The sequence below is a fragment of the Anabas testudineus genome, chromosome 18 (assembly GCF_900324465.2).
Source record: "Anabas testudineus chromosome 18, fAnaTes1.2, whole genome shotgun sequence".
Lineage (NCBI taxonomy): Eukaryota > Metazoa > Chordata > Actinopteri > Anabantiformes > Anabantidae > Anabas > Anabas testudineus.
In genome coordinates, this window is record NC_046627.1 from 23,433,340 (window position 1) to 23,446,187 (window position 12,848).

General features: G+C 41.5%; 1 protein-coding gene across 1 annotated transcript; it reads left to right on the forward strand.

Annotated features, from left to right (window-relative positions):
• Positions 1-1,713: 1,713 nt before the first annotated feature.
• gc2 (guanylyl cyclase 2) lies at positions 1,714-11,198 on the forward strand. The gene is made up of 23 exons (XM_026353417.1): positions 1,714-2,208; positions 2,316-2,444; positions 2,573-2,752; positions 2,858-2,975; positions 3,106-3,407; positions 3,514-3,645; positions 3,861-3,964; positions 4,743-4,861; positions 5,032-5,116; positions 5,245-5,341; positions 5,616-5,738; positions 6,014-6,094; positions 6,207-6,383; positions 6,509-6,665; positions 6,787-6,936; positions 7,029-7,177; positions 7,456-7,619; positions 7,713-7,905; positions 8,003-8,177; positions 8,289-8,387; positions 8,476-8,570; positions 8,651-8,736; positions 11,054-11,198. Exons 1-23 carry the CDS (start codon positions 1,714-1,716, stop codon positions 11,196-11,198), a joined length of 3,555 nt encoding a protein of 1,184 aa, XP_026209202.1.
• The last annotated feature ends 1,650 nt before the right edge of the window (positions 11,199-12,848 follow it).

Here is a 12,848-nt window from a genome sequence, read left to right on the forward strand (position 1 = left end):
CATTGTGTAACGTTTTATAATTAGCTATCACCCCAAACACTGAAGGAGCACGACCCAGCGGGAGAGGGGCGGGCAAAATCTCATTCATTTATTGGCCCCATGCAGATTCAAGAGGAAACATCTGTTTTATTTCTAGAAAGCTACACACACACACACACAGACCACTGATTGCAGAAACTTATGGTGTTTTTTGTGTCGTGCTGCCCTCTAGCTTTTATGTGTAATGTCAGCTTTTATGTGTAATTTTTTGTCCAACAGTTTTTGTTCATTTTTATAGGGGACAGCTGTAGTAATGTAATGTAGAAAAAATGATTTTTAAATATAAATTTGAACACTAAAAGAAAACAAATGTGTAGACACACAGTAATATAACTACTGTAGCATAATTTTAACTCTATTGCAAATTATAAATGAGTTACACTTTTAGTTATTTATATGTACAAAGCAGCTCCACAGACTACACGCCACATTGATCCCAAAGGTTAGTGCTGTAAATATATATTTAATAGTAATATATAATATTACTTTCCATACATGTCTGCCCCTCACTGGGAGATGAGAGGTCAAGGTCAGCTAAAGGACAACACCATTAGAGCTGGTAGTAGCATATTGGTTAAATACCCTGCAGAATCGTAAATCAAGACAAAAAAAAACAAAAAAAAAAAACAAGAATAATGTATATGAGTCGCTATAATGTCCAGTAAACTAGGTACAAACTATTAAATAAAGTGATTGAACAAGCCACAAATGGATTCACAGAATTTTTTCCACATCCAAACATGTCTGCATGACTGATAGGGCGAAACTAGAAGGTCAAACGTGCACAGAACGTTGTGTTACACCAAGCTTAAAAACAAATAATAATAAATACAATGCCAAGGCTAATCATCATCATCATCATTTTCACTTCAGCTAAGCCAGTGCAGCTTACAGCTACAAAGGGCCTGATTGGATTTGATTAATCTGACAGGACAGGTGGCACATGTAAGCTTTCACCTAGAACTCCACCAGCTTCCTCATCTGTGTTTTATGTATGTATTGTCTCGCGAACCTCAACAGAAATTACTAGATCTGTCAAACTTTCTGGCCTTTTGGAAGTAAACAACTGGAGAAGTGATGTAGCTATTCATCACTGTGATGCTTTGGAGCAGAAGATTTGCCTTGGAGAGAAGCAAGACCCCTTCATTTCATCAATGCCTGGTAGGAAACCTTAATAAATAAATGTAATAAAAAGCAGAATTTAAGCGGAGCAAGGCAAGAATGTTTTGTTTATGTGTCACATTTAGTAGATATAAATATTTTCAGCATGCACCATGCTGAAAAATAATACCTGAGTATTGAATATTGTATATTGAATATTAAGTTTTTTTCGTATTATGCAACTTGCAGACATATGTATTATGCATATGAATATGTATTTCTTCAGAATGAGGATAATACAACATCCTGAATTAAAAACAATTGACACTTTCAGCTCTTGTTACGGGCCTTTAATTACTCATAACCTGTTACAGACACATCACAGTCACAGTCAGAAGCGACTTTAATTAAAGCTTTATACCTGTAGCTGTACTAGGCTTGCTATCTTTTATCAACACCAAGATTAATTCACTTACTTTTGTCCGAATCCTTCATTTTCAGGGAAGCAGCACCTTCCATATCAGTTCCTTTTCCACCTCGTTCTTGTAATTTCTGGAGCCTGTGAACCTTAAGATGCGTCGGCAGCACGGGGTCTTCACCTCTTTATGTGAAATATGGAAGGAGAAACCAGACAAAACTCCCAACAATGAGCCATCCTTGTCCACCTCTCTTCATCCTCACTTTTCTCTGACCTTGTATCCCACGAATCGTTTCTTTCTATTTCAACTTCAGTCTTCAATTTCTTCTGTTCTCTCTTCTCTTTCCCCTGCTGTAACCCAATCTTCTCCTCCACTCTCTCCCTCACCTCCATCCCACTCCTCTCCTCCTCCTCCACATACACCCATCAGTGGCCTTCAGAGGTTCTTCCTGGCTTTTCTGGCATCTCTTTGTTTACTGCCCAATCCAGCAGAGGCCGCCTGGTTTCGCATTGGAGTGGTGGGACCCTGGGGGTGTGATCCTCTCTTTGCCAAGGCCCTTCCCAGTGTGGCAGCACAGCTTGCTGTCAACCGCATCAACAAGGACCCCTCACTGTCCTACGCTGCAACATTTGACTATGCTGTGCTGCAGGTACACAGTTGGATGTAGGTGTAGGTGTGAGCATGGTGCAGTTCTAGGCTAGTCGGTTCATTAATTAAGTGAAGCCTTGACTGACTGAGTAACTGTCACCTTTAAAGGAGCCATGTGAGACGTCGAGGGCACTGGAGGCGTTTGTGGGTTTCCACACTAAAGCCTCGGGGTACATTGGACCCACCAACCCCGGTTACTGTGACGCTGCTTCAATGCTGAGCAAAGGCTGGAACAAAGTAAGTGATCTTTCAGTGGGAATGGTATTTATGAGGCTACTTACACTAGCCACATATGTCTACATTAATGCTATAAAAAAGTATTGCTTTAGTGTGTCTATTTCGTCTTTCCTCTCATCTTCCCTTAGGCATTGTTTCCTTGGGGTTGTGTTGGCTATGAGTTGGATGATATTCGGAATCACCCAACCTTTGCCCACTCCATGGTGAGGCCCACCTGGGTACTGTTCAGCCTCATGAATTACTTCAGGTGGGCCCACATTGGCATAATTTCTTCTTCAGATGACATCTGGATGGAGACAGCCACCAAGGTTTAATCTTTGTTTTCACATTAGAGATTCTGGAGAAAAATGTGTATTTGGTTTCTAGAAGGTGGCTAGGTCCAGATGAATGGATGTTGTGTCTGTCTCGCCCAGGTGGCTGACTCCCTGAGAAGCCATGGTTTGCCAGTCAGACTGGTCAGTTTTATGGAGCACACACCACACGGCATCAGACGAACTCTGGCTAAGGTCCGCAAGATGAGAGAAATACGAAGTCAGTACTGACTCATCAGATGATAACTACTCATTCGAGAAACTTGATCTACTGTGGGTCTTTTAGTATTATTAGATATATTTATGACATATATGTTTCTTACTGAAGCACAGTATAATTTTTTTCCTAGTTGTGATCCTCTGCATGCACTCAGCACTGATCGGGGGCAAAGTCCAGCAGCTGCTCTTGGAGACGGCCTACGACATGCAAATGATTGATGGCTCCCTGGTCTTTGTGCCGTACGACACCCTGCTCTACAGCTTGCCCTACCACAATGTGACCTACCCAGCTCTGAAGAGCAACAGCAAACTGTTGAGGGCCTACGATGCTGTGCTGACTGTTACCATTGACTCCCCCCACACTTCATTTTATGAGGCCTACAGAGAGGCCATGGAGAAAGGAGAGGTAGCAAAGACACTGAAACCACAGCAGGTGAAGCTAGGGGCTAAATAGTTTTAAAAAGTGCGCTTTTAATTTGAAGAGGCATTAGCGAGTCTTGTCCTCAGGTGGAGCTGATCTCTGTGCATGTGTCCTGTAGGTATCTCCTCTGTTCGGCACCATCTACAACTCTGTCCTCCTCATGGCTCACACAGTGCGCCGTGTCCGACAGTCTGGGGAGTGGATGTCTGGAGGAAACCTGGCAGGACACACACGCAACCTGGCCTTCCAGGTACCATGAGAGCTGTGAAATGAATAACACTGCAATTTTGTAAATAGCAATATTGCAAATGGAAATCATGTGATCAAGTAGGACATTGTATATTTTAATCCTATGTTCAATAATATGTGACCTTAATGCTACAAATAACAAACAAATGTCTGCATTATAAATTATAAATCATTTTTTAAGGACAGTTCCAACTACACCACTTATTTACATTGCAGGGTTTCAGTCACCCAATCAAAACCAACAGCTCTGGATCAACTCTTCTGAACTATCTTATTCTAGACACAGATGGACTGTCTTGGGAATTGAAGCCAACATACAGGTTCATCAAGACTAATGTTTCCTTATAAGAAGGTGCAGTACTGTAAATGATGTGGTGTTCAGTGGAGTTAGAGGGTGTTATTCAGACCTGGGCAAATTAAGGCCCGCGGGCCACATCCGGCCCTTTGTACGTCCCTGTCCGGCCCGCGTGAGGCCAATCATAAACACCATAAATTAAACTTTTTTTTTAACTTTTATTTTTAACTTTTATTTTGAAATTTTATTTTGAAAAGCGTTACGTCGCTACGTCTGCACGTCGTAGACGTAGCACCTTCACTCGCGTATACACGTGTGTGAGTGAAGGTGATGCTGTTCGAGGTAACATGAGGTGGAAAGCATTACAAGTTATTGTTTGTGGAGATTAACAAGTTAAAAAATAAATTGCACTGGATAAGGGAGGGATTCAAAAGTTAACTATTAAAACACTATGCATTCCCCTGTTTTCTTTCATCAAAATACATAACACACAAATGGTTGCACAATTTGACTCAGTTTCAACAGCAAGCGTGTCCACATTTCAGAGATGCCATGTTTGAGTAATTTAGAAATGACTGAGAAGAAGAGATCCCATGCCTGTGTGAGTGAAGGTGATGAATAATCAAAAAAAAAAAAACACTGGTTTGTTTTGTTTGAGGCTGTTTGAGGTTTGTTTGGCTCCAAGCAACTTGTTGCTATTTTAAACTGCATCATGTTTTTAGGTTACATATTCATTTGTCCTGCACACTCAAAGAAAATGTAATAAATAACTTAATTAAGTAACTTGAATTTATCAATGTTAGCATTGATATAGAGGCCGGTATGGTTCGCTTCTTGGGTCGAGATATCCACTTCCCTCACTACTATGGGCCAAGGAAAGACTCCTCCTGCTGGTTTACTCCTGGGGTCATCTGTTCAGGGGGTGAGGAACACACACACGCTCATAAAAAGATATGCATTGATTGGTTTTCTGTGGATGTCATGAAGCCTTGAACTAGCAGACTGATGAACCTAATATGTGCTCTTGTTGTTTTATTTTCTTATCTTAAAAGGCTCTATGATATTTCAGGTTAAACATCTGTTCTGTTCCAGGTGTGGATTTGTTCTCGACCATCATCATGTTCCTTGGGGCAATCTCCTTCTCTGTTTGTGTGGTGGCTCTGATTTACTGCGTTAGGTACAAAGTCTGAAAGAGGTCATGAGTCGTGTTGTTTGACCTGGAAGATCATAGACTAAATTATTTCTAAATCTGTTAGTTTGTCAGGAATCACTTACTGCTGCTCTTCTTTTTCTCTTGTTGCCTAGGCGGCGCGTCAATCAAATTCGACTAGTCCGAGGTCCAAACAAGATTTTGCTGACCCTAGCTGATGTCACATTTATAAACCCATCACTAAGCAACAAGGTCAGTCACAATTTCTGGGTGGCTTGGTATGTACTTAAAGTTATTGTCTTAAGTTATTGTCTTAAAAATTCTTGCATTTTCTTTATACCATTAAACTTCTTTCTTGCTTTAATCTGTAATATATTGGAAGGAGATGTTGCATTAGAAGTCATTCTTCAACATTTAGGGCACAAACCTCTAAACACAGTGGCAAAGCTAACTGTCATTTTTACTTCTAACTACTATTTTTATTTCACCACAAGAAATCAAACCTACTGTTTCACATCCTGAACAGAAGCTGAGTCTAGACGACAGCAGGGCCAGTGGCATGAAAAGCATATCAGAACGCAGCATCACCTCGCCAGTCTCCACTCAGTCCCCAGCCACGTATGAGAACTCCAATGTCGTCATTTATGAGGCAAGACAGTCAGTGTGACACATTGTGCATGGTGCAATCACAACATCCTTTCCAGTTTTTTAAATTGTGAAATATATTGCATTCTGGCTGGCTATAGAGTAAACTGATGTTTGATCTCCTCTGAACCTTTGTCCTGATGTGTAGTAGGGCTTTGGGTGCATTTTCTCCATCTTTATTCTTCAACTTAGGTAAAAAATGAAAACTGTGAGGCAAGCAGTCTGATTTAGTAGGAGCTTCTTTTCATAGTGGCATGTTTTTAAAATATATTTCTACAGGGGGACTGGGCCTGGCTGAAGAGACTTCCTAATGGCACATTTAGCAGCATTAACCCAAAAACCAGTGACGTGTTTGAACTGGTGGGTGAACAAGCAGGAGTTTAGGTGGAAAAAAGAATCAATTGACATTTTTTTATTTTTTTTTTTTTTAAAGTCAAGCATGAAAGTCAAACCAAACATTTTCTGTCTGCAGATGAAGGACATGCGTCATGAGAACGTCAACCCCTTCCTGGGCTTCTTTCATGACTGCGGTGTGTTTGCCATTGTGACGGAGTTCTGCTCCAGAGGCAGCTTGGAGGACCTGCTGCTGAATGAAGACGTCAAGCTTGACTGGATGTTTAAGTCCTCTCTGCTACTGGATCTCATTAAGGTGAATGTAAATGAGTCTGTATATCATTTCAAGATACATGGGTTGGAATGTTGCTTTTACCTCCTATGTTATTCTACACTATGCAGAGGATGAGGGGAGAAACAAACTAATGTGTTTTCTTTAAGGGTATGAAGTACCTCCACCACCGAGGAGTGTGTCACACTCGTCTGAAGTCCCGAAACTGTGTGGTGGATGGGCGCTTTGTCCTGAAGGTCACAGACTATGGCTACAATGAGGTTCTGGAGGCTCAGAGGTTCCCCTATATCGAACCTCCTGCAGATGGTGAGGGAACAGCGCAGGTTTTGATCCTGGGTTGTTTTTGGCAGGAATATTCATTCTCATGCAAATATTTTGTACAACTTGTCGCTGAAGAAGCAAACTACTGCATTTCACTGTGTTCCAGAGTTGCTGTGGACGGCTCCAGAGATCTTGAGGAGTGGGCACCTGGGGCTCCACGGGACTCAACATGGTGACGTGTACAGTTTTGCCATCATAATGCAGGAAGTGGTGATCAGAGGACCTCCATTCTGCATGCTGGACCTGTCTGCTGCAGGTACTGTATGACAACAACTGGTTCAAACCTGATCATTTGGGACAGTCGGCTTCTGATCAGAACAGCTGATGTTTCTCTGTTGACTATTTCAGACATAGTAGAGAAGCTCCGTAAGCCTCCTCCTCTGTGTCGCCCACTGGTCAGTCCAGATTATGCTCCGTTAGAGTGCATCCAGCTGATGAAACAGTGCTGGACTGAACAGCCAGACAAGAGACCCAGCTTTGATGAGATCTTCGACCAGGTAGGCTGGTTGAACTATCCGGTTAACTGTCAATGTTGATTAAAAACAGTCATCGTGGAATACACATTATTCAGCTCTTTCGCTAGAATGAAGTCAACGCTCTGATATCATAAGTTCATGTCAAATGTGACAAAATATCTGGTGTAACTGATGTATTAGTTTGCCAAAGTCACTTTTAATTGTGTAACCAGTGATGGTCTGTTGTTTCTGTTCAGTATAGTTTGGGCTTATAAGGAATTATTCAATGTATTCTGTAAGTTACCCTCCTCTCCTCTCAGTTTAAAAATATCAACAAAGGGAAGAAGACCAATATCATAGACTCCATGTTGAGGATGCTGGAGCAGTACTCATCCAACCTGGAGGAGCTGATCAGAGAGCGAACAGAGGAGCTGGAAATCGAGAAACAGAAGACAGAGAAGCTGCTAACTCAGATGCTGCCTCCGTAAGTCATGTCTGTCATTTGTTGTGCATGGAAACCCGTCAGTTGTTTAACTGTCATCTCAATATTTTGCTACATTAATTTTTCTTTCCCCAGATCTGTGGCAGAGGCTTTGAAGGTGGGCGGTGTGGTCGAACCAGAGTATTTTGACAACGTCTCACTATATTTCAGTGACATTGTTGGCTTCACCACCATCTCAGCCAACAGCGAACCCATAGACGTTGTCGACCTCCTCAACGACCTCTACACGCTGTTTGACGCCATTATAGGAAACCATGATGTCTACAAGGTGTTGTGTTCAAGTCACTATTTTTACTCAGTTCTGCTGGAACTCTGGTCCCAACCATCAGATTGTGTTTGTGTCGTTCTGTTATGTCCAACTGTAGGTGGAGACGATTGGGGATGCTTACATGGTGGCGTCAGGTGTTCCTGTCCCTAACGGCAACCGCCATGCTGCAGAAATTGCTAACATGTCCCTCGACATCCTGAGTGCTGTGGGTACCTTCAAAATGAGGCACATGCCTGATGTTCCTGTCAGGATACGCATAGGACTGCACACAGGTGAGAGATCATGGAGTTTAACTGATGCAACTCAACAGGAAATAGAAATGATGAAATTGTAAGAATAAGGAAGGAAAATGCGTATGTGTGTGTATTTGGCCGGTGTTGTAGGTTCATGTGTAGCAGGCGTGGTGGGTCTCACCATGCCTCGCTACTGTCTGTTTGGAGACACAGTGAACACTGCCTCTCGTATGGAGTCCAGCGGGATGCGTGAGTTACAGATGTATAAAACTAGGACTGAAATGAGATAGATGGAAAATTCATTAGTTATCAGCTATACTGATAACCTTTTCTGCAGCCTACAGGATCCATGTCCACCAAAGCACAGTGAAGGTCCTGCACCACTTAAATCTCGGCTACAAGCTCGAATTGAGAGGCAGGACTGAAGTCAGGGTACAGCTCTCAAGGTTTGAACAGCATGATTAAAAGAAGACAAAACACCGTCTCTCAGTGTCTCTGTTTCCTTTTTTCAGGGTAAAGGCATAGAAGAAACCTACTGGCTTGTTGGGAGAGACGGTTTTACCAAACCTCTGCCTGTTCCTCCAGAACTCAAATCGGGGTAGGAGCAACTGTCTGTTCTCCTCCTGCTTTGTTTCACCCCTTTTTGCTGCATCCTCTTTGTTTCCTTTGATTTTGTACACCTTGCTCTGTCCTTTACTGGCCTTTGCTGCCTATGTTTGCTCACTGTAGCCTAAAATATTTCCCAGACTTGTCGAACAACAATTACTGTATATACTTGTTTTAAAATTAAAGACAAGTCACTATCACACTGGTCCTCGCATGCAGCCATTGTACAGTAGATGTTCCAGTGGTGAATACATTCAAAATTACATCCTCTCTACCTACTCTGAATGCCACCATGTGACTTCTGTAAATCCTTGGGTATGTCAGGAATGACTAACAGACGAAACAGACTACAGGGAGTAAGTGAGCATTTCTTCTGCCTCCATTCATAACAATCCGCTGTGCTTCTTCCATGACTCTAAATTCGCACTAGGCTAATCTGTCCTTTGGAACAAGTGGCCGAGCCATTGCAGGACTCCAGTATATGTGTGTGGTCTGTGTGTGTGTGTGTGTGTGTGTGTGTGTGTGTTGTGTTTATGCTTTGCACTTCGTTCCAACAGGCAAATGGCCCATGGGCTGCAGATGGCCGAGATAGCCCAGTACAAGAAACGGAAAGCCGAGAAACAGCAACAGGAACAACTTGCAAAGAAGAAAAACTGAGGTAATGTTATGCATTATAAAAAATGTATAACATTACTGGCTTTGTTGGCAAAGGGACTAGTCCTTTGGGGACTTGCTAGCATGAACTGTCTTAAGGTGTTACTGCAGCTTTGTTTGCATTAAGTTGCATCTTGAATGTGACTCATTCAAACATTAGGTTGAAATCTTAGCCTCAACCTTAATGAAATAGAAATCTAGACCTACGTCTATGTAGTGGCAGTAGATCAAATTTCAAAATAAAATTATTTCGCAGCATGTAGCTAGCTGTATCTTTTATGCTTGAGTAGAACTGTTGTGTTTCTTGTTGATTGTGGGTCATGTTTCTTTTCAAGATCCAAGTGAATGCAAATGAAACACAGCAACATCTGGAGGCAGTTCCAGTGAGGGATGTGGGATTAGTGGGAGAAAACATCATTTTGAACAGTTGAATTGTTGATCACAGACAAAACTCAGTTCTTCTACTTTACAAGTCTCTTTTTCTTAAAAAGTCACATCAATTGTCCATGAAAATTTAAAGCTGAGTCCTGAATATACCACCAAAACTAAATGTGTCTGCATTCAGAGGTCATGGGTCATATGGAGGGACACTGTGTCTTTTACCACCATTCAAGGATTTTTGACATGCAGTCTAAAAACAAAGTGAACTTTTTATCCAACAGTAGCGACGTGCAGACACTGATCTGGGCTTAAGTGAAAACTCTAAATACAGTACATGATGTTTATGGGGTGCTTCCTTAAAATGTATGGCTGAACAGGTGCAACCGGTCTGCATGAAAAATACTGAATATACTTTGTTGCATCATTAAAATGCAACATTTCAGTGTCAGTGATCTTCAGGTTCAGGTTTCTTCTATGACATACGTGCAGGAAGCAAAATGTCATTTGTCGTGGACGACAGTATAACACAGAACATAGAACAACTGCGTAACAATGAACACACCAAAATGAAAACTGTAAACTACATTCTTACATTAATACAGTAGCAACAACGTGGATGTAAACAGATTATCTTCTTAAAGCAAATTTGACAGCTGGTAACTTTTCAATATGTGCCGTAACAAAAAATGACAAAAAAATCTGAAAGCAGATAGAAACAGAATATAATGATTCAGTTTCAGATGGTTGCATCTATTCATCTCAACAGTCTCAAATGTGAACAAGACCGGGTTTATGTTAAACATTTAGTTAGTATACCTTGATTTAGGAAGTTGGAGCCATGAGGGGTTTAGCTTAGCTTAATTTAGCTTAGCACAGAGACTGCAAACAAAGGAAAGCAGCTAGCTTGACAAAGCTATAGCTTTGTTCAAAATGATGCCTTCAAAGAAGAGAGTAGAGGGAGTTGTGTGCTGCAATTACAGATCAGGACCTGTATGTCCACAGTTAGCACTGATAGTTGTAATTTGTAACTTTGGACAGATTTGCTGTTTCAGTTTGTTTGCAGTCAGAAGCCTATGCTAAACTCACTAGCTACACCCTCACACTCAACACACACTCAGGAGTGCTATCGATCTTCTGTGCTAACTTTACACACTAAAGTGAATAATGAATTATTATTTTTGTGAGATGCGCGGTATTCCTTTCCCATCGTGCATTAATGTTCTGTCCGCCTTTCCTCCATCTTTCTCCCCCCCGATTCTTTCTTTTTCTCTCAGCCCGCGAATCAGCATCTCCACCAACGAGTCAAAGAACATCAAGCAGGTGTTTCACAAGGCGGTGAAGAAGATCTCCCACGTCCGCGTCGTGACTCAGCTCTACGCGCCCTGCGAGGAACACAATGTCATGATGTCACACCACTGACTGACATTTAGTAGAGCTTCAGTACTACTGTAGATCTAAAACTGACCTATGACCTTTAAACCTTAGCAGAAAGGGACCAAACAAGGACACAGGTTCATTTCAATAAAGGTCACTCTGACACCTTTCTACAAAAGTCTTTGCCAGTGATCATCTGCTGAAGAAATGTCCCCAGGAGGATACCGAGACTAGTGGCAGTGTGAGTTGAGATGAACAGCAGTTGCTGTGTGTGTATTAACAGCTTGGGTGGAGGAGATGAAGCCGTCAAACGATGACTCAGCAGAGCAGGGATCTACAGAAACTGCCCATCAGCAACAGAAGAACTCAGTTAATCTCTCGCTCAGTACTTCCTCCTTCACTTCCCCGTAACTGGAAGAGGAGGAGGAAATTGGAAAGGAGTCAACACAAGAAGAAGAAAAGGAGAGTAAATACCAAGGAAGTACAGCAGGGATGTTCGGCTTCCACCTGCTTCTCTTCATTCTCCACCCTGTACCTGTATTTACAGGGTGGAGACAGGCTAGCAGTACATACATTTCATGGTTGACTTGACTTGTTGACTTGTAGTCTTTGATCAAGTCATTATCTGAATCAGTTTTTTTTTTTCCTAACAGTTTTTCTCCTCATACATATTCGCCCCCATTTAGGACACAGACAGTATTTATACTATAATGTTTTAATAAATTTGTGACTTTGGCCAAGATTAGAACAAACAGGGCAAGAAAAAGTAGGACTATTTAGTCAGGTCTGTATTTTAGGGTTTAAGTTATTTTCTAAACAAAGCTGCAATAAATTCTTTGGAGCATGAATTCGGTGCGATGGCCTGTGATTGACTCTGAATCTAAGGAGTTACCCCTGAGATCACTGATCCTGCAACTTTCCAGCTTGATGGAAACACTGTCTTTTAAACAAACTAACAGCGCCCTCTAGTGATCCAACCGAGCATAGATTGAGTGTGTTGAAGCCACAGATTGCATCCAGAAAGCTCTAAAGGATTATCCCTACTGATCCACTGTGTGTGTGTGTGTGTGTGTGTGTGTGTGTGTGTGTGTGTGTGTGTGTGTGTGTGTGTGTGTGTGTGTGTGTGTGTGTGTGTGTTGTGGTTTGTTTTAAATCCATAAACTGACTTCACTCTTCAGTTTAGTTTAAATATTTTTCATAGGGTTGCAAAGTTGTATTCATATGTACCCTGATTCTCAGCTTGGAATTGCTGCTTAATAAATGATGCATGTTCAGTTAAATGGCATACAGACTATACTGTATACACACAGGAGAATAATACAGCACTCCAGCCTTTTAATATTAAACAAGCAGTTTTTTTGTTTGTTTTTTTTTTTGTTTCCTGTTTTTTCCTTTAAAATGTTATTACATTGCAAAATACATGCATGGTCTCTGGTATGAACTTGATTTATTTACCATGGTATGGATGCCCAAACGCTACTTCTCTTGTGGATTCACACCTAAGACTGGCTCTTACACATTTCCTTACCCAGATCTGCCTTTATAATTTAGTGAATTTAATTTTATTATCTAAGAGAAAAAGAACAAAAAGCCTTCTTTCAAAAACAGGTAGGACATTTCATGAGGATATACAAGCTCTCAAGTTAGGCCTCCCAAAACTCAACAACAACAGGCACAAGAACCTATACAAACAAA

Bases quoted from the DNA above. Each gene is read 5' to 3' on its own strand.
- gc2 (XM_026353417.1), top strand. From the start codon at position 1,714: ATGCGTCGGCAGCACGGGGTCTTCACCTCTTTATGTGAAATATGGAAG. The intron at 2,445-2,572 runs GTAAGTGATCTT...ATCTTCCCTTAG, and splicing joins TGAGCAAAGGCTGGAACAAA to GCATTGTTTCCTTGGGGTTG. The intron at 7,178-7,455 runs GTAGGCTGGTTG...CTCTCCTCTCAG, and splicing joins TTGATGAGATCTTCGACCAG to TTTAAAAATATCAACAAAGG.